The sequence below is a fragment of the Wyeomyia smithii genome, chromosome 1 (genome assembly GCF_029784165.1).
Source record: "Wyeomyia smithii strain HCP4-BCI-WySm-NY-G18 chromosome 1, ASM2978416v1, whole genome shotgun sequence".
NCBI classification, from domain to species: Eukaryota; Metazoa; Arthropoda; class Insecta; order Diptera; family Culicidae; genus Wyeomyia; species Wyeomyia smithii.
The window spans coordinates 20641261-20662100 of NC_073694.1; the positions used below are offsets into that span (position 1 = coordinate 20641261).

The following is a 20840-nucleotide window of genomic DNA, read 5'->3' on the forward strand; positions in this document are numbered from 1 at the left end:
TCCTCCTTTCCTCTCGGTTTCAAACTACGTGCCCCCTCCAATCGGGCGAGATGCAACGAAACTCCGGGGTTCCGAACTTTTTCCCAGCTCCTGAGGTTTGAGGTTGGTGTTTAACCTACATATACTGCGCATCGTACCGAAATGTTGATGGCCAAAATGGCTGCAACGGCATTGGCAGTGGGTGGCAGTAGGGTGGTTCCAGTTTGGAACCTTCGCCAGTAGATTCGACGAAAGTGAAAACACCCTAAGCGGCAATTTTTGTCGAAACCGCTGCGACGTCGTCGTCGTCGTTGTGGAAGGTTATTCGGACGGCGATGAAGGACGTTCCTGGTACAAAGACGCATCCTTGCAGTCTAGAGTGGGTGTAAAGGTTGAGGGAAAAAGTGCACGGGGTAAATTTCGGTGCGCATGAGAAGTATCCGAACGGATGCCAACGCCAACAAAGAACGTTTTTCGTCCTGGCTGGCACTGACGTGGAAAGCTTCATCAATCTAGATCGCCGCACGGGTTTTTTTTTTCTCTGTTTCTCTTAACTCTTCGTCACTTCCCTCCCGCAAAGAAGGGGTTAGATGAAGCTGGAAGTGACATTTTTCCGAGATAACGCGACAAAAAGTGTTATTGCTGATGGAAGTTTTTGGCCGGCTGAAGCTGGGATTATCGCTTACTCGCAAAGTGTAGAAAGAAGTTTCCTCCCCAAAGCGATCAATCAAACATGCTATGCGGGTGCAAAAACACGCCAATGAAATGCGAATTTCATTCCAGCCCAACAAAATAACATAAACAACAACAACAACAGCAACAGTAAATAATTGCACTCTCCAATTAACACTGCGTAGTTTAATTAACATAAATTAATAAGCAATAAATAGGTGCCCATCGTCAATGCGGACTAATTAAGAAGCAGGTTGCAGCGAACCGAGAACCCCGCAGTTTATCAGTTCTTTCCTCCCCTTTCTGTCGTTTCCCGTTTTCCTGTCCACACGGGGTAGGAAGGGGCACGGGGGAAAATTGCAGCTCACTGATTTGCGACATGCGTTTATACCGGGGCGGGAGACCCCTTGGAAACAAACACACACACACACACACGGTTCGTTTCGGTGTTGATGCGTACACTCAACGCTGCATTTTCTGCCATTTCTTTACCCGTCCATCTTCCGTCACGCAGGCAACATTGTAAACGCGGAGCTGCCTCGAAAAATGTGCACACAGAAAAAAAAAACAACAGCAAAACCTACCGTCATTAATATACGGCGAAGCCGTAGTATAATTACGTTGTTAAGTTGATTGAAACATTTAATATACATACACAACACACACCGGAGCTGCGTTACTGTTTTTTTTTTTTATCTTTCGTAAAAATTAGACCTCACTTTTTCCTACCCTTTTTTCGCGATCGACTGCCAAAAACGACGATATTCGGGAGTGCTTTTTAATTTTGCACCTGTAGCAGCAGCAGCAGCACATGCCCTTAGCAATTCATGAGCGTGCACAGGAATATAACATCGAGAAGCTTAATCTAAAAAAAAACCTGCGCACGTCTCCGACTCCGAATGCCACTTTGATATTCAATCAACCAGAAGCAGAATAAAACGACAGGAAACGCGTGCGCGCAAAAAAATGCGAAATCGATCGATCGATCGATACGCGTCGGATGATTAGCCGTCGCGTCGTCTGCTTTTGCTTGGCCACGCAGGAACGGCGGCGGTGGTCAGTCTGACCGCGATACCGCCGATGCTAATTAGAGACCGAAGCGAGGATATTAATGCAGCTGTGTGTTGCCAGCTAATATGCCATTAGAACGCCAACTGGAACAGGTTTCGGGATCATCCTCCGACGGAGCAATCTTGGTGGACAGGTTACTGCTGTATAATTGTTTTTGTTTTTTTTTTGTTGCCGACGTGGCGTAAACAATTGAGGAACGACGTACGGCTACCGGTACGGCTGCACTGCTATCTCTAAAGTATGTGCTTGAGCGCACATTAGAATAGAAAACAATCGAACCAATTCATTAAACACGGAAATGTTAGTACTTGCTTCGCAAGTCGGTATAAATACCGATACTTGGTTCAAATCTGGTGAAGGTTTTAACGTCAGAATGCTGAGTAAGTTTCTTCTCACCCATTCATCTCTCGAATTATCATTTAATTTTTCTTTCCAATTTCAAGTAATTTTTATCATCACTTGTCTGCTCGCGACTACGGGAGTCACCCTCGCGGATTCCGAATGCCCACCGATTCATGATCCATTGTACTCAGTTTACCTGAGACATGAATCGGATTGTAGTAAATTCTATCAGTGCAGCAATGGAGTCCCGATGGAGCTGCAGTGCCCCTCAGGTCTGCTATTCAATGATCAGCTAAACGTTTGCGATTGGCCCTCGCATGTGGACTGCGGTGGTGGTGGTGTTAGCACGGAGAGTTCTGGGAAAGACACGGAACGTACAACTACTCCAAAATACTACAACTGCCCTGGAAAACAGTGACGGTTAAATGGTGTATTCAGGATTTTTCTAAGAAGTGAAAGACTTCAATCTGTAGTGCCTTTTGTTGTCGATGATAAAAACAATAATTTCAGTTTAATAGTACAAATATAGAGGACTACATTAGGTCGAAAAATTTCCTACTGATGATTTAAAAAAAATTTGACCTACATTTGTGCGGTTTTTTGAAATTGAAGCAAATTTTTGACAGTAAGCTCACCCCAAGCCGCTCTTTCATGTATTTCATCGCTTAAGTATATTATCTTTATTTAGAAACCCCTGGTGTGGAAATCATGAGTCATCTACTGGCAGTTCACGACGACGAAAAACGTGCAGTTCCTCCTCGACGATCCGCCAGGATAGCAGCAGAGAATGCGTTCTCCATGATGATGATATGGAAGAACATATACGACGATAGTACGAATTGTACTTCAGAGCACTATGAAGAAAGACAAGCTCAAGGTCGGCTGGTCAGTATGCCCTCTGGGTATACTCCAAAAACCGAACGTTTGCTTCCGGTCCTTCGAGGGAGGATATAAGTCCTGGACCTGCAAGAAACCCGACAAGAGCCAGTTATGCAGGCGTTGCGGTGGTCCAGGCTATAAAGCGAAGGATTGCGGGGAGTCTCCCAAGTACATGGTGTGTTCCGGAAAACGGGACACCAAGCACATTATGGACAAACCGGCTGCGAAACCACGGGCATAAGGGTAATGCAACTGAACTTGAACTACTGCTACGTGACTCAGCAGCTGCTATACCAAGCAGTCTCTGAGTCGCTGTCGGACATCGTCATCGTATCGGACAGCTACCGCATTCCTCCCGGAAACGGTAACTGGGTCGTGGTTATGTCCAGTATGACGGCCGTATGAACGACGACGAGCAGATTCCCGTTTCAGGAGGTTGCTTCAACCTCAAACGATGGGTACGCGGTTGCCAAAGTGAACGGAGTGTTCCACCGCAGTTGCTATGCTCTGCCACGTTGGTCTACCGAAAGGTTCACCCAGCTGATCGACCAGTTATCTATGGAGCTAGAGGGTCTAACGCCATTGGTGGTGGGGAAGTCGCTATACGAACCATAGGTGTCAAATCCTGTTTCAGGCTTTGGCAAATCTCAACTTGGTTGAGGCCAACGCTAGGATCAAGTGTACATATAGCAGAAATGTTGCGTCGATCATCGATGTCACGTTCTCCGGCCCAGGACTGATCACAAACTGAAAAGTAGATGATGGCTATTATACCAATAGCAATCATCAGTCGGTTTGCTATAGTGTAAACAACAACGCGAGCCAGCAAGTGACGGGTAGAGCAAACTTTCAGACCTTCCGCGGCTTGAAGACACCGCATTTCGATGCCGAGGTATTCGAAGGACAATGCGAAAAGAGCGCGATGGAGGCCAACCAACTAGTTGCCATACTATCGCGGGCGTGCGACACCACCATGCCTACGACTCCGCAGTGCGTGCCTCCGTGCGCGAACCGACGAACAAAGGATTGAGCGCTGCGCAGCATTCGGTTCTGCAAGTTCGGCGCTAAAGAGTGCGATTAAGAGGGCCTGCTTCGTTAGGCAATGCGCGAGTCCCAATACAAACCCGTGGAGTACCGCCTACAGGATCGTAATGGCCAAGACCAAAGGCGCACTGGCGTCAGTATCATCAGGGGATTCTTCCCACGCCACGAGCCCAGTCATTGGCCTCCGGCGGTCGAGTCTCACGTCCGATCCACGCTGAATGCTACCCACTCCGTCACCAAGACGGCTGAGGTAACACTCCAGCGCAAGAGAGGAACATACGCTATTGCGCAATCGTCATGCTTGACGTGAAGCATGCGTTCAATAGCGCCAGTTGGGACTCCATAGCACTTGCGCTCAGGAGCATCCATGTACCGGTGTGGCTGTAAAAGATTATGGAAAATTTCTTCTAGAACTGAGTACTTTAAAACACGGAGGAGGTTTACAAGTGCGTCCCAATTACTGCAGGAGTTCCGCAAGGCTCTATCCTGGGATCGGTGTTGTGGTATGTCCTGTATACGGGGAGTTTTTGACGTAGGACTACGTCTAACCGCACTATATTGAGATACATTCCGCGAAAACTAAAAACAAGATGTAACGACGGAGTGAAAGATTTCAAACGGTTATACTGATGTAACCACATGATGGACCACAATAATCGATATGTCGTTGGATTGATAAAATGATAGACAATTTTGTGATTTTTCAATTTTCATTGTCACTTCATTGTTAAACAGTGAAAATTGAATAAAAGTTTCAAGGTCAAATTTTCACCAACAATGTACCAATCATATGCGAGCACGCCTAGCACAGACTTCATGAATAGACACCAACTGCCTGCATTGATATCCTGTATAGCAGTGGCAAAAAAAAAATTTGACAGAATCTTCCCGTCCCAATAGGTCAACTAATGTTAGCTTCCATCAGCCTAGACTAAATTGATGTCTTGAAGGTAAAACTTTTTCGGAAAGTTCGTAACCACCTCCACTATCAGACAGTATTACGTTCTGCTGTTAGTAAATATGTTAATGTTAATAAAACTGATGTCTTGAAGGAGAATAAAATGGCACAGGTAACAGTACTGCACCAAGTAATGTATGAACAGAGCGCTGGTTACTCGTCGTCTATCAGTGCAGGAAAACTCGATATTCATTTTTGTGCAGTCAAGCCAAGTGAAAACTACATTGCCGCTGTTGACGTTCTTCTTCTTGTTTCGTATAGCAGCAAATATCAGAATTCAATATGATTTTTCGGGTGCCGCAAAATAGGCTGCGCCGCCGGGGACAACAAAATGCGTTGTTTATTTTTGAACTCCACACTCTGCTTTTTTTAGATTTATTTAAATAACTGAATATAAGGTATTTAAAAGACAATAGAAAACCAAAATGCTCCGTACAGATCTTTGAATAGGTAGTTGAACGAGCTGTACTGATGATTATATTTCACTAGCTAAATGAATTTAGTACAATATGACAATACTAGTTGCATCCCACGGCGGCGGTTTCGAGAAAAACCAAATTCATTTCATCTTGGTATTAGAGTTCCGACATTAGTGTTTGTATTTTTCAATTGAAATTTTTTTGAATTAGGATTTGCAAGAAAATATTACTTTCCATAACCTTACTTGTAATTGAACAACGCTATGCAAACATTACATGCTGAGGCTAATTTTGTGCATCACTCTAGCCCAGTTTATTTTCGAAGATAACAGACATATAACTTTCAAATATGGTATCTTCGTTGTTCTTTGGTATCTTGAAACTGATCAAATTTTTTCTGATTGATTCTGTATACTGATAAAATGTTTAAATTGACCTGAATTGAATGTTAACATGTTCATAAAATTCTATGTCATTTTCAAATTTTCTGTGAATATACATTTTCTACTAAAACTGTAATTCGTTATCGATATTTTTTTTCCACGAGCTTGTAACTGCAGGAAAAAAATTTATGTGATATCTTTGCCGCTTTGTGATCGGTGAGTGAGCCAACTTTAACAAGACAAATAGATATAGAAGGAAGTTTAATTTCTACTGAATCGTACTCAATTAAATATTTTATAGAAGGTTGCCTTTTCGCGCATTAAAGAAAATTCGCTGTATTAGAATGAAAGGTATTCATCAATGGTCCAGAAACCAAATTTAGGGGAAAATCAAGTATCTAACTTTTTAATTTTTTTTTTGTAGATAGAAAACCTTTTTTAACAATTTTATAGCTCCAATAATTTTAAGGAACTTTGTAAAAAAAAAGTTTTTCTCTAAAACTTTGCTATAGAGCTCAAGACCCAAATTTCCTCCTAAATTTGGTTTCTGGACCATTGAGAATGTTAAAGAGAATATTTTTTCTTCTAAGATAGAGTGCTGCAAAGAAATAATCAAAATACAGATCCCGTTCGATTTTGGCAACACCTCAGAATTTTTTCTGTTGCGAAAATCGAACCATGCCAATAATGAACGGTTTTTTTTTTCATGACTTTTTTGACGTTTTGAAATAATCAAAGACGACCTTCACAGTAGAAATGGCCACCAATGAACTAGTTTTAGTTCCAAGTCGTTTGAGGTGTCGCTTGATGAATTTGGGCTGACGACCTAGATACTTGATATTACCACCGGAACCATAATACCTTCCTTTTGGAAGATGTTGAGCTTAAATTGGTTAAAATAAATCATGCAAACTACAAAAGTAAAACGAGCTCAAATCAAACATAGCTTCAAAATAAAATTATAAAATTAATGTAGTCCTACGTCAACTATGCGGTCGTGTCTTGGTTACCACCCTCCTACTATTTTTTTTTAAACGGGGAGAGTGTTTGTAATGATTTATTTATGTACTAATATCTATTCAGAATTAATATTGTGTGTTCTGCCACAAATGGTGACATTTCAACACTAAAATGGGGGAAGGTTTAAATTCAAGTTCCCTGTAGGAGTTGTGATCGTCGGCTTTGCGGACGACATAACGCTAGAGGTCTACGGCGAGTCGATCGAGGAGGTCGAGTTGACGCCCGCGCACTGTATACGCAAGGTCGAAGACTGGATACACTCCAGGAAACTGGAGTAGGCGCACCATAAGACGGAGGTCACGGTTGTGAATAACCGCAAAACAGAGCAACAGGCGGTGGTCAGAGTCGGAGACTGCACCATCACCTCAAAGCGATTTGAAGCTCTTGGGGGTTATGGTTGACGATAAGCTCACATATAAGAGCCACGTCAAATATGCTTGCAAGAGGGCTTCAACTGCTATTGCAGCACCATCTCGAATGATGTCGAATAGCTCAGCGGTGAATGGCAGCAAGCGTAAACTTCTTGCCAGCGTGGTTTCGTCCTCACTTAGGTATGCTGGGCCAGTGTGGTCCAAAGCGCTAGGTACTAACAGTTATCGTGGCAAACTGGACAGTACCTACAGGCTCATGTGCCTGAGGGTTGCGAGTGTGTTCCGTATAGTGTCATACGACGCAATTTGTGTCCTGTCCGGCATGATGCCTATCAGCATAGCTATTAGGGAGGACGTAGAATGCTTCGACCAACGTGACACAAGGGGCATACGAGGTACCAGAAGATCACTATCGATGATCAGATGGCAGCAGGAATGGTCCAACTCCACGAAAGGTAGATGGACGCACCGTCTTATTCCGGTGGTATCCGGGTGGGTCGGGAGACGCCATGGAGAAGTTAACTTCCACCGGACACAGATTCTGTCGGGTCATGGTTGCTCCAGGCAGTACCTATACAGGTTCGGACATGCGGAGTCCCCCATGTTCCCCATGCCTGGATGCGGAAGAGACTGCTGAGCATGTTTTCTTCGTATGTCCTCGTTTTGCGCGTGCGCGGAGCAACATGATGGTTATGAGCGGGCCATACACTACTCCGGACAACCTAGTTTAGAGGATGTGTGTAGACTCGAACATCTGGAGGGCGGTTTGTACAGCCGCCTCTCAAATAGTCCTAGAGTTGCAAAGCAGGCGACAGGTTGACCACCAACACGCCAGTGTTAGCTAACAGCCAGTTTCCTGGTTAGTTAGCTAATTAGCTAAGAGACTTATAGAGACAGGAGGTTGCTCAAAGCATAAAAGCCGCTCCCCGAAGCAATACTTAGCGGTCGTCCCGGGGAGTATTATGGGCTGGAGACAGGAGGGGTTTTAGTGGGTCCGGTCACTGATTCAAACCAACCCCACACTCCCTGAGGTTTGTCACCTCAGGGGTTTGGTTGCAAATTTCCCCTACACCTGAAATAATAAACATGCATCGATTATACTTTTAAAGATGCATCGAAACGTAAAAACGCAAAGCTTGCTATGTTTTTCCCACCAAAGATCCGCTATTGATCAACATGACATAAATGAACTTACGTTAAAGTTGTTTTGTTCCATGATTTTAAAAGTTTCTGCAAATTTCTGCAAGAAATTTGAACTGCCGTGTGTGCAGAGCACATGGACAATTCAATTGGTTGTAATCTTGCCGTGGGATGTGTTGGGAAATGGCAGAAAATCGAAAATTACTTGTCAAGAGTTAATTTTTTGGTAGGAAAAATTGATGGAAATCTAATTATCATAGAATAAGGTCTGATATTGTTTCAAAAGTTCAGTGCGAATTTCGAAGGTATACTGCCTATAATAGCATACCAGTCTCATATAGATTTTCATCGTTTTTGAGTTGAATATCAGAATCCATCTATTTCTTACTTTACTATCGATTCAGGAAACAAAAAAGTATGTTTTATTTGGAAAAAGTCAGAAAAAAATGTGAGGTAAAATTGTCCCATCTTAAAAATAATCGCATATCAGTCCCACCAAATGTTTTTCCTGAGTATGGCCATATTTTTTTCTTCAATCCATATGACAAATATTTGGTGCTATTTTCCAAGCTTTTTGCTGTTAAAAATCATTAAATAATTACTAAATGCAAGGTTGTTTCAAATAAATTCCACACAAAAGTTAATTTTAAATAGACACTGAAACTGCAGCTTTTTCAGAAGGTTCGTTCCCGAAAGGTTATTGGTTGCGTCAATCAGAGGGATGATAGCCTTGAGCAATGCTGCTTTCTGTAAGGAGTTTATTTCCTGTGGATGATCTGCTCACTTCAAATAATCATTAAAGTTGAAATTGTCAAAACTCAGAAGAAAACTCTTTCAGTTGCTTAGCTAAAAACAGCTGGTACCTTTTTTCATCGCCGTCGTCTTCCGTCAAGTCACTGTTGTGATGGAATTGGAAACTTTCCTTTCTCAATACCACTTTTCCAATATGCTAAATGCACGGGATAATCCGGAATAATTTTATTCAGCACGTATTGCGAAACACTGAAGACGCAAGAAAAGAAATTATTCAGTAGCTTATCCAAGACTTTTACCTTATATTTGATTATTTGCTTTTTCAACGACGACCTTAAAGTCGGGGTAAGTAATGGATGGACGTCTCCGCCATTCTCCATGCAGCATATTTGGAAGCTGTCTGTGGCCATGAACTGCCCATTCAAAATACTTGAGAAAAATATGACTATTCCCACACCGAGCGGTTGAAAGTGAGCCTGGTATGCGATTATTTTGCTACTCGACGGCCTAAATAATCGCATATCAGACTCTTCCTTGTTTTTTATTGTATTTTCCACGAAAAAGCAAATTCTTCAATGAAGAAGTTATGATTAAGGTCTATTTCATAGCATCATGTCGAAAAAATAAGAATAACCCACCCCAAACAGGTGAAATACCCAAAACAAGAAAAATATCTTCTAGCGCTGTTTTCTCAACTCGATGATTTTCCAGATGGGACTGATATGCGATTATAGGCAGTAAAGTGGTATAAAATATGAATTTTAACGGCAAAAACCCTTTTTTTAAACATAATTGATCGGATCAGAAGTTAATAAATTTTAACATAATTGAACATAATCAGATAGCTCAGTAAGATTGAGAAATAGTGTCTAGTGTCTTCGGCAAAGTTTTTTGTTATGCTATTTCGAAAAACTTTTCCAAAGACAGCGATAAAAAATATAGATTTTTAGATGAAGTATTCTTTCTATCTCACTTGTAGGGGGATTCATCACAGATCTATTAATGTCCAAAGAAGGGTCTTTTTCAACTCTAAAACTTTCACGAAGACAGCATTGCTCTAAAATGTAACGTTTATGAGAAAATGACCTTTGACCACCTTTTTTCATTTCTGGACCACAGTGCGATGTACGTTTTCAACGCGGCACGCTTCTGAACGGAGTATCTTCCATGTTTTCGCCATTACGGTAAGAGTTCGACTGATAGAGCTGTCAATTTTTTTCTGCTGACTCATGGGTTACTATGTTTGGTACTGCATGGGTAGTTTCGTCAGTGCGTGTGAAGGTAAACCCATGAAAAATCGGTAATTTTTGTTTATTTTTTAATGCAAACTTTATTGCAATAACTCAACAGTTTGATATTTTTTTCCGATAGGATATTTCAAAACTATCATGTGAAAAGTAATGCATATAACAAAAAAAAACAGACCAGAGGGGAACTGGGGAGGTGGTTACATTCCATTATACCCAAGGTATCGACGAATCCGTGGTTCAGGGGGTTGGATGTAGGTCGAGATTTCATTTGCGTGATGTCTCGGCTTATGTCCAATCACTATAGATTTGATGCGCATCTCTGTCGTGTTGGGCTCTGGGAAAGTGGTATCTGTGCCTGTGGTGAAGGTTATCACGACATAGAGCACGTTGTTTGGTCATGCCCTGTACACCGTGACGCCAGGTCTAAATTAATAGCTTCCCTCCGGGCCGAGGGTAGAGAACCAGCTGTCCCTGTTCGTGATGTCTTGGCGAGTCGCGACCTACCCTACATGTCCCTTATATACATTTTCCTGAAATCCATCCATGCCCAAGTCTAGTCCCATTCCTTCCCACCCACATTCAACAAAACGGCAAGAACACGTCGTAGACCTCGATTTTGAAACCAGCAACTGAACCCCACACGAACTCGCCAGGAAAACCCGAGGCCTTTCTTGATATCTTGGCTCAGCGGCACACACCATATGGCCAAACCAGCAACTAGACCCCGCACAATACCCTCAGAACCCGGGGATTACAAGCTTCTGTCCCAGCTCATGACATCGTGGCTTAGCAGAACAAATCCATACATGCTGCATATTTATTCGACGATCATCAGACGACCATTCAACTACAAAACACTGATTGAATGATACATGCTAGTTTTAAGATAAACTTAATTTCAGCTCGTAGTCGGCAGCGAGGATAAAAAATTTGCTTATAGATTTTAAGTCATCAGATATAATTGGCGCCGTTAAACATTGAATTGTATTTGTGCCGTGTCAAATTAATGATTTGTGAAAAAAAAAAAACAAAAAAAACATGACAATAATGTTAATCCTTTCACTATTCAGCCTTTGTATATTTAAGCTGTTTTAAATTGCTTTCTATCTTCCAGACGGTTTCGAGGTACGACGCTAGCCTAACAAACCACGTGTCGTAGGTTCGAGTCTCGGCTCGGGAAAGACTGTTTGTGTCAGTAGGGTCGTAGTACACTAAACAGTTGGCTGCGAAGTCTGTGTATAAATAAAACAGAAGGTCTCGAGTTCCGAACAGGAATGTAGCACCAACTCAAGGCAAGGCAAACTGATTCCCTTATAAAAAAGTTTAATTGATTAATTGAATAAAAATTCTCTGGAAACTGCCAGCATTTACTCACCATTAACACCGTGTACCGCAGGCTACCTGGACGACGTGGTTCTGGGTGTCAAGGCTCCCACCGAACATCAGCGCAACCTACATACAGTGCTATAGCGGCTCGAGGAATCACAATCCGGCCAGAGAAATGTTCTTTCGGCCAACAGCAAATACGACACCTGGGTCATCTCTTGGATCGCCATGAACTCAGATCAGATCCAGCCATGATTCAGACCATCGCCGATGGGCATCCCGGGAGCACCCTCCGAACTTTAAATACTACGATTAAATCATTCCCAACATGCAAGCTCTCAAAAACACAACGGCCGTATGGACACTCGAATACCAGCACGTGTTCAATAAATTCAACAAATAAGAAATAGTCGTCTCAGCGGACGCCACCTTCGTCGGTATTGGGGCAAAAATAAGCCAGAAGTACCCAGATGGCCACGTGAGAGTCAACCAGCTTGTATCTCGAGTGCTTACACAGGTTAAACAGCGCTTCTCAATAATCGACCGGGAAGGTTTAGACAAGTTCGGTAACGTTGACGTATTATCCCGCCTCGTCGACCAGCATATCAATCCTGGTGGGGAAGTCTATTCCACCACTCTGGTGGAAAACTTGAGATCCAGTAGCCGTCGATCAGTGCTGAGAATATTCACTGTCATGATATTCAAAAACAACCAATATCGCACGCTTAGCCTTGGGCCTAAAAGCGGTCTCGATCAACTAGATTAGATGAGAGAATTCGTTATCGATATTGTTTTTGGCACATTTTGTATGTGTAGGATAAGTACAACGATACACCGTGCCCCAGTGCTGAGTCGAGAAAATTTCCTGCTCGAAAAGATCCCCGACTCGATCGGGAATCGAACCCGATATCACAACCGTGTGGGAGAGCTAGCCGACCGACATCGCTAACCACAGAGCCACGGGGACCATGATATTCCAAAGCAGCGATTTTCAGCCTTCTTTATGTTGACACTCATACTACCCATTCGAATATTGATATTCATGATACCAAACAACCGATGAAAACCGAACGAATAAACTTTAACTCTCGTGTCGTTATTTTGAACGCCAACAATAAAAATCATTTCAGAACAGTGAAAATCAAACCAACCTCATTCGACAATTTATATTGTACCGTGCGGTGTGCAGTGTCTGAACAAACTTCCACTACTTGGATTCATAATTACCGAAACTTCTCTGAATATCATTTACAAGGCCTTCGATATTCGTTCCACTGTTTTGTCATTGAATATGGTAAACGAAATTCATGCTTTGTCGCAGCGAGCATTGGTTACTGAGTTGCGCCAGAAAATAAATGTGCTGACACTGAGAATAATTCAATTCATCAACTCGTGAATAAATACCGATAATCTAAGGTACTGTGATAGTACTAACCAGATGCCTCTCAGTTTCAGCATCGTTGAAAAAGCGACGGCATCCGACCCGTTTCTTCGAAAAGTTTATCGTTTCATCCGCGATGGCTAGTCCCAATCAAGAAGGGAAATCAAATATCGAAAGTTAGTACGGTACTACGGTCGTCAACGCGGAAGTGATACACTTTATTAATGCCATGAAATTGAAACAGATGAATATTTTTCGTTTGGTTCCCTTTCATTACCATGGTAGAATAGTAAAGTTGAATCAGTTCAATTCAATTATTTCGCCTCTGCATTTGATCATAGCTCGCAAACGCTTCTTGAAATTATCACAAGCCGCACGCCCGACTTCGTTCAACGTTTCATACCAGATTTTCACCGAACGGTTCTAAAAAAGTATCCAAAGTCATGTGTGTTACTTCACCCAGTCACAACACGGCTGGAATATCACGAATACATGCTCCATATACACGATCATGCTGCTTGTCCGAAACAGCCTGCAACGTAAACAATTTTCTCATCTAGAGAAAATATATTGTGAGCCTACAAAATCTTGATTTGTTCTCTACTGGAATCCATTGCAATTTTGCTCTGAAAAAAAGTGAAACAGGGGGGGTAAGTGATGTAAGTAACCTACAAACATGTGTCGCAATCAAAACAAACACAGTTGATCAATAGGTTAAGCTTTCTAATGCGAAAAGAGGCACTCAAATGTGTGTGTCACTTTCACGGTGACACCCTGTTGGTCAGCGGTTTGACTCAATACTTTGACAGTTTTGATAGTTTCTGTGCATATTTTCATTAGAAAAATAATATTAAATAATATTTGACTGTGCATTTTCCTAGCAGAGAACACACGTAGCAGATAAAGCTATCAGGAAAATCAGAGAATATTACCCAGGAGAACTTGCTAGAATGGAAAAACAATTAACCTAACCATTGCGCAATGCGCAAGCCAGTTTGTCCCTTGCTAGAACAACAATAAAGTCCAAAATTGCATTATCCACATAACAGAGTAACATTCACTGTTACATAATTGACCGATCGCAATTGAATTCCTGCTCGGTCACCCGAGGAAAGGAAGCGAAAAATTCAATTGCACAACTCGAGTAATTCCAAACCAACCAAAAACTAGCGGCCCTTTTCGGTTAACCTTTTCAGGGGTCATTAGCCTGCAATATGTTCAAAACAATGCAACGCTCTCCTACGGTGTGTGTTTGTGTGTGTGTGTGTGTGTGTGTGTGTGTGAGGCTTCCGGTGTCTAATTAAGTATTAAACATACGCACGCGTGCGTCAGACCTGTTGCATAATAGCCAGCAATTTTTCTGGTGGCTTTCCTGTAGATCCTTGTATTTTCGCAACCGTTGTGTTTAAAGACGAGAAGCGTAACTTAAAAATTATAGAGAATATGCATTGATGCTGTAAAAATTTCCCCCGTGTGGAGCAGGCAAATTTCGACGCCTAATTACAGCCCACTAACGAGGGCGCAAAAGCATCGATCGTTCCACCAAGCTAAGGGCTCTCGATTTCCCCCTAGAAAATTAAAATTACCTACCTCCAACTATAAACTATTTCACGCTCTTACTGTGGCATTCAAATGCAAAATAAAATGCGCACCCAAGGAGCGACACTTGGACGGAGCAGAAGGCATTCTTTCTCTTTTTTTTATTACCATTACTTAACCTCCTTCCTTCCACCCCTCTCCTATTCCGTTTGCTCGAAGCTAAAACTATCAACAACGAAGGAAGGGGAAAAAGCAGAGCCCAGAGTGAAACAATCGTGCCATCAAGATCCAATTGTACCTTCCCCCGGCAGGCACTGAGACTGAGAGTGAAGAAATCCGAAAAAATATCCGAGGGGTCTCTCCTTACTAAAGCCTGAAATTACTTCTGATGACAGATCACCTTCGGATGTGCGATCCGGACAATTTGGCAACTCTTTCAGTGTCACCAGTCGGAGCGACTGGAAATCTAGACTGAAAACCCCTCGGTTCACTTGAACAGAATGTCGCTAGCTGCCAATTGGCAGTTGGCAAGGACTCGAATCGACTCGACTAGTGTGCAAGTAATTAATTTGATTATCTACATTGCTTCCCTTTTTTTTTCTTACTTGAATAGAAGAAGAAAAACGTCGGTTCAGTAAGATTTTCACATAGAACGCCAATTTGTTTATTAAAATATATTAACCCCAGGAACAAAACGGTAGACGACGCGATTTGGCTTTTGATGTACACCGTCGCAGCTTATGTTCGTTCCTCGGCGTGTGTGGTTAACTTGTTTTTTTTTTTTTGTTTGCTTGCTTGGTTAAGCTTGCATTTCGATGCACTTTGCATGTCGTGATACAATTAAACCAAATTGATATTCACGGAAGGGCAGCGGACAAATGGAAAGGAGGCAGATTCTTTGCGAGTTGCAAAAATATGACTGATTAACAATAACGACAAAGTAAAGAAGAAGTAGAAAACAAAATAGGTGAATCATTTAAACTGAAGCAAAAACAATAAATAATGCAATAATAATAAACATTAAGCAAACAAGTAATCATCAAAACGAAACAAAACTGCTTTCTTGCATACTGGAGCTTTTTTTACTCTAAATTTGCGCAAAAACTAATGGACCGACACAAACCGACAAATAGTAGGTAATCTGCCCAAGCGTTGCCGGCCAGAGGCCGGTTGGAACAATTTCACGCTTCCGCTGGTTTTTCGTCACCCCATCGTCGTCGCTGTTAAGCAGACCAAACGCTTTGATCCTGAGGAAAACCGCATCAGCTACAAAAAACAACTTACCCAGTGAATTATTTGAAGTTCCAAACAAAATAATATGCAGCCGCGCCGGCGGCTCGCAGTTCCACTCGAATGACCTTCAATTCGTTTGCTGGATGATCATTTTCACACCGGACCTCTCACCGATCGGGTAGGATTTTCCGGATAATTAAGCTGCAGATAAATAGAAAGCCCGCGCGCGCGAAATTCTGCGACAGCCTCGTGCAGTGCAGAACCAACTCGTGAAAAGTGTGCTTTTCAAAAGCTGCATATTTTACATCCATCCGTGAGGGGAGAGGAAAGGAATTAAAAAAGCATATAATCGTCCTTTGGTAAAACACGAAAATGATAGCAAAAAAAAATCGCGTTCATTCCGCGAAAAACGTGTGCTACACTCGAACCTCGTTGTGCGCGGTTTTCCCGCGGCATTCATCAGCTAGGGGGGCTAATGATATGCAACGGGATATGTTAGTAGCTGTTGAAATCCGCTCGAAACAGATTCCAGATGTTTTTCGAAGCATCTAAAACAGCAGGATTACGGCGAATGATGAATACCTTCCTACGATCTACAGCGGAACCGACAAAAACCCAAACCCGGAATATGCAGCATGAGAGTGAAGGGGTGGGAGGGAGAGGGATAAAGTTACAAACGACCAAAGAGGATGCATCCACCGCAAATTATTAATGAATAATAATATGATGCGCGCGAACCGGCGGCGGACAGTCTCGTTGGAGTGCTGAAAAGCCCGCATTTGTGGGGTGTTGGTGAAAAAGCAACAACAAAAAAAAAACTCGGTGGTGGGAAATTGAGAGGAAATGATTGGAGGTAGTTTTCTATAGTTTTTTTTTTTGTACGTTGCTGCTCGTCATGGACCTTTGAAGTTCTTTTTTTTTTATAAAAACCAGTGGGTATTTAGTTGCGATAGCTCTTTTGATGGCTCTGTTTAGTGATTCTTTTTTTTTTTTTGCTGGGCTAGAATCTGAAACACTAAATGCCTTCCCCCATTGAACGCGATGAAAGTGTTGGGCAAATTATGACGCTTTTATCGGTCCAATGAATAGCGTATGTTAAAATAACCGTCCCATTTCAGGATGCTGTAAGAGTCGCTTAGAAATTAAAAAGAATCCTTAGGCGTGAAATTCTCTCTACATATTTTCTATAAATACTAAATGAATATTTGTTGTCAAAAAAAATTGACATATTTGAAACTTTGATGTTTGGCATTTTTATATTTGACATTGTGACACTGTTAACGTTTTGACAATTGAAACATTCGGCGTTTTTGATATTTTTAGCATATTTATAGGTTTTTATTGTTTTTCATGTTTGTGACATGTTTTGAAGCTATTGACTTTTCTGACACTTTCACCCTTTTTTTTTTTAATTTTTGACGTTGACGAATTTTGTTTTGACGAATTTTTGATTTTTGACGAGGTTCGAGTCTCGGCTCGGGAGTGACTGTTAGCCCCGCAGTTGTCCTGTACACTTGACAGTTGCATCGGCTCGTAAAAAAACTAATTTTAGTGGTGTAAGGCCGTTACAAATTTTATTTTCATTTTATGTCACCCTCCCTTCAAAAATCTTGAATATTGTAAGGAAAGAAAAAAAAATCTCAAACCGTTTTGTTCATTTTATTGGTTTTCCGACAGCATAAATGCTTTATTTAGCAACAAACAAGTCCAGTGACAGCGAGAGTGTCGTCAAAAGGCAAGCGAAATAGATAACAATAATAATAATAAAGTGTTATTTTTCAACATTTATTTGAGTGCAAGTTACAAACGTCATAACTTGCACAAAAACTTTGATAAAAGATTTTTTTTTTTTCGTTTCGAAGTTATTTATTTTTTGCCACCCCCTTTGCTAACTTTGTTAACCTTGGACATATTTGTATCAGCCTAATTGGGACTATGGAATCACGTATGATAGTGGTAGTGAATACTAGAACGATGCTGCTAGAATAGTGCACATGCGGGAGGTAGTGAAAAAGTGATCTTTTTGTTACTTCCAAAATTGTACTTCTCATACATAGAAAGTGACAATCAAAAGGAGCGTCTTTTGCTTCCAATAATGAAGGCTTGCATGAAAGCTTGTGTGCAGGTCCGAGTGGACAGACAGTGCTGCTGTTTCCACCATAAATGGGGCAATTACATTGCAAATGAATGTCTTTTTTATTGATGTTTTGGCTTATATTTTTTAATTTATCAATAATATTTTTCGTTTAATTTTCTTAGTGTTGCATTTGCGGAGGCGATCTATTGACATATTATTTATTACAAGTTTAGCAAGTTGTAATCAAATTTCAGGAAATATTTCGGTACATACTCTGGTTATATTCTGGTACGTATATATGGTAATATTTATTCTCTTTACTATTTGACACTTTTCTAGTCAATAAAAATAACATGCTATTAAATACTGCAAGTAATTAGTCATTCTATATAAAATTTTTGGAAGGTCGGTAGCGCTAAAACCTTCTAGATCCCGAAACTAAGATAGTCGCAAAATGAAAAATAATTGCAACTGTCTTTCTTTTATTATATCACTACTAGACAGTAGTGCACAGTGGTCCAATAAGGCAAAAAGTGGAACTTAATTCCATAGCGATTTTCACCTTCATCCTAGCTTAATAGTGTCTTCGAAACAATTGTTTGTATGAATGACCAGCGTAATCGCAAATTGTCAAAAAATATTAAAAGTTTACTATACTAAAAATAATAAAATTAACTTCTCGTGTTAAGAGATAGAAAAATAGTTTATTCAGAAAAGTGGTAGAAGATTCAAAAATATGAAACTTTGTTGAACAACATATCTCCAGGAGTTTTCCTTTCAAAGTGATATCGTATTTTAGCTTATTTTAACTTCAAGAACGTATAGGTTAAAAAGGGGCTGGTGGAATCATGATGTCAATACTTTTTCTTGAAGTTAAGCTGAAGTACTATAAACTCCGCTAGGTTCTATTTGTCTCAATCCACCCATATTAGAGCACGGCGAGCTTATGTTACAGTAGGTTTTCATATATCATAAATACTAACTTCTTTGTGTTAAGAGATAGAGGAATGGCCTATTCGGCAAAGTTTTAGAACGTTCAAAAATATGAAACTTTGCTGAAGAAACAAAATTCCTATCTTCATTGGGTACAGAGTTACAGGGTTTTTTTCTATAGAATTTAATTAAAAGTTAGTTTTTTGTGTTTAACTTTTGTTAGTTATATTTTACAAGAAAACGTTGTTCAAAAGAAGCATTTGGGCCTACAAAACACACGTTTTTGTTGAAGGCCACACATATCCAGGACTTTTCCTTACAAAGTTAAAGCACATTTAGCATATTTTTTCGCACTGTGCAGTGGGATCTGGGGAGGTTTCAAGGCACACACGCTTTATTTATTTATTTATTTCTTCTATTTTTATTGCTAGCCAGATGAAGGCATGAGAACCCCATCAGCTTTTGTTGAAAATATAGGTAAAATTTTACATCAGGTCAATTTAAAATAAGTCATTAACAAAACTACAAACATTACAGACTTGATTTGAAATTCATTAAATAATATATTATATTCAACTTAGTAGTTACATAATACATTAATCCTATTATTAAGCAATATGGTCAATTAAAAAAAATTACATAGACATAGACACTTTTTTAAAGAATTTATGTGACGGTTTGCCGAACTCAAAAATCTCCTCTATTGGAGCGAGATCTCGGAGATGTACTCTGGGTGAAAGTAAACTAGCAACTCGAAGTGACCGTTGCACATAGGAGTACGTAGAACAAAAAAGTGGCCAAAATTTAAAAAATGAGTTTTCAGACAGCAAATGTGTCTTAAAGTGGTTTTATCTCTATTAAGCTTCATATTTAGACATAAAAACTTATTATTAACAAGTTTCGTTAAGTTGAATCACCTAGCAGTGATATATCAACTGTCCTCTGCTATTACTCTGAAATTCGAAAAAAGTACAAATATGGTAAGAGCTTCTCCTGGTGAATACCTTTTTGCCAATAATAGATTCTGATACATTTGAAGCGTCATTTAAATTGCTAGCTTTAAAAGGATCGTCTGATATGGATATGTTTGATACCGCAGTGCTCCCAGGAGATCATTGAGTCATGGGAACTGCTTAACTCAACTCATCCAATGGTACATTTACGGAGTGATTCGCGATTAAGGCGCAACTAACAAAATGTAAACAGATCGTTTTATTACACCGTTGGTTTCGAAAAGACTTACAAAATTCATGGCAAGAATCCTTCCTTTTGTATAAATTGATAAAGTTATTTTAATCAATTTTTTAGTGAAGGGCGACAAAACAGTTTATCCAAAACAAAAGATACTTTGGAACTAGGCCCTTTACATTGTTTTGAATTAACGGGCTTATTTGCGAAATATTTCGTAAACAGGCGACGGTGAAAAATTGTAGCATTGTTAGGAAACTATAAGACAAGTTTATTTTACGTCGATTTTTGGTATTGATGTTAATGTTAGTCACTTCCTTTATAATTCCAAATTTTCAAACTAATATTTCCCAATGTTTATCTTTTGCCAGTTGCGCCCTTATCGCAAATCACTCCAGATTTTCTCTTAGCATTCGGTTTTGCGTCTCTTGTTTCGATCACTGCAATCAATCCTTTGTTTGGATGAAATGAACGTGAAGCTTCCGACCAACTTTACAATTTTATGGTTAAGCTATACCAATTTTGCCATATTTCGTAACTGTAAATTTAATTTAAACTAACTTTTGAGACGACTTCGTTGATATCTTAAGATCGACTGCTTCTTGAAGGACATTTGTTTTTTTTTTTTTTTTGTAAGATTTGGACCACTCGATCATTGTTTTGGTCTTTTGTAGTAACATTTGATGGTTTTTTCAAGTTTTTATACCAGAAACAGAAACTTTTTATAACTTGAATGATCGTAGCATTGCACAATCAACTTGAATAGGGCATTTCTCGGCAAGTTATCACACAATCTTAAGAAACTAATCAAATTTTTACAATCGAAAGCATCATTAATGCGCTCATTCAATAGAAAAAATATTATCAGAAAATCTGGACGTT

The 20840-nt window shown here is 40.4% G+C and overlaps 1 protein-coding gene across 1 annotated transcript; it reads left to right on the forward strand.

The window, feature by feature from the left end:
- The first annotated feature begins 2095 nt into the window (after positions 1–2095).
- LOC129716624 (peritrophin-1-like) lies at positions 2096–2482 on the forward strand. Its single transcript, XM_055666461.1, has 2 exons — positions 2096–2102; positions 2166–2482. The coding sequence occupies exons 1-2, from the start codon at positions 2096–2098 to the stop codon at positions 2480–2482; spliced, it is 324 nt and encodes a 107-aa protein (XP_055522436.1).
- The last annotated feature ends 18358 nt before the right edge of the window (positions 2483–20840 follow it).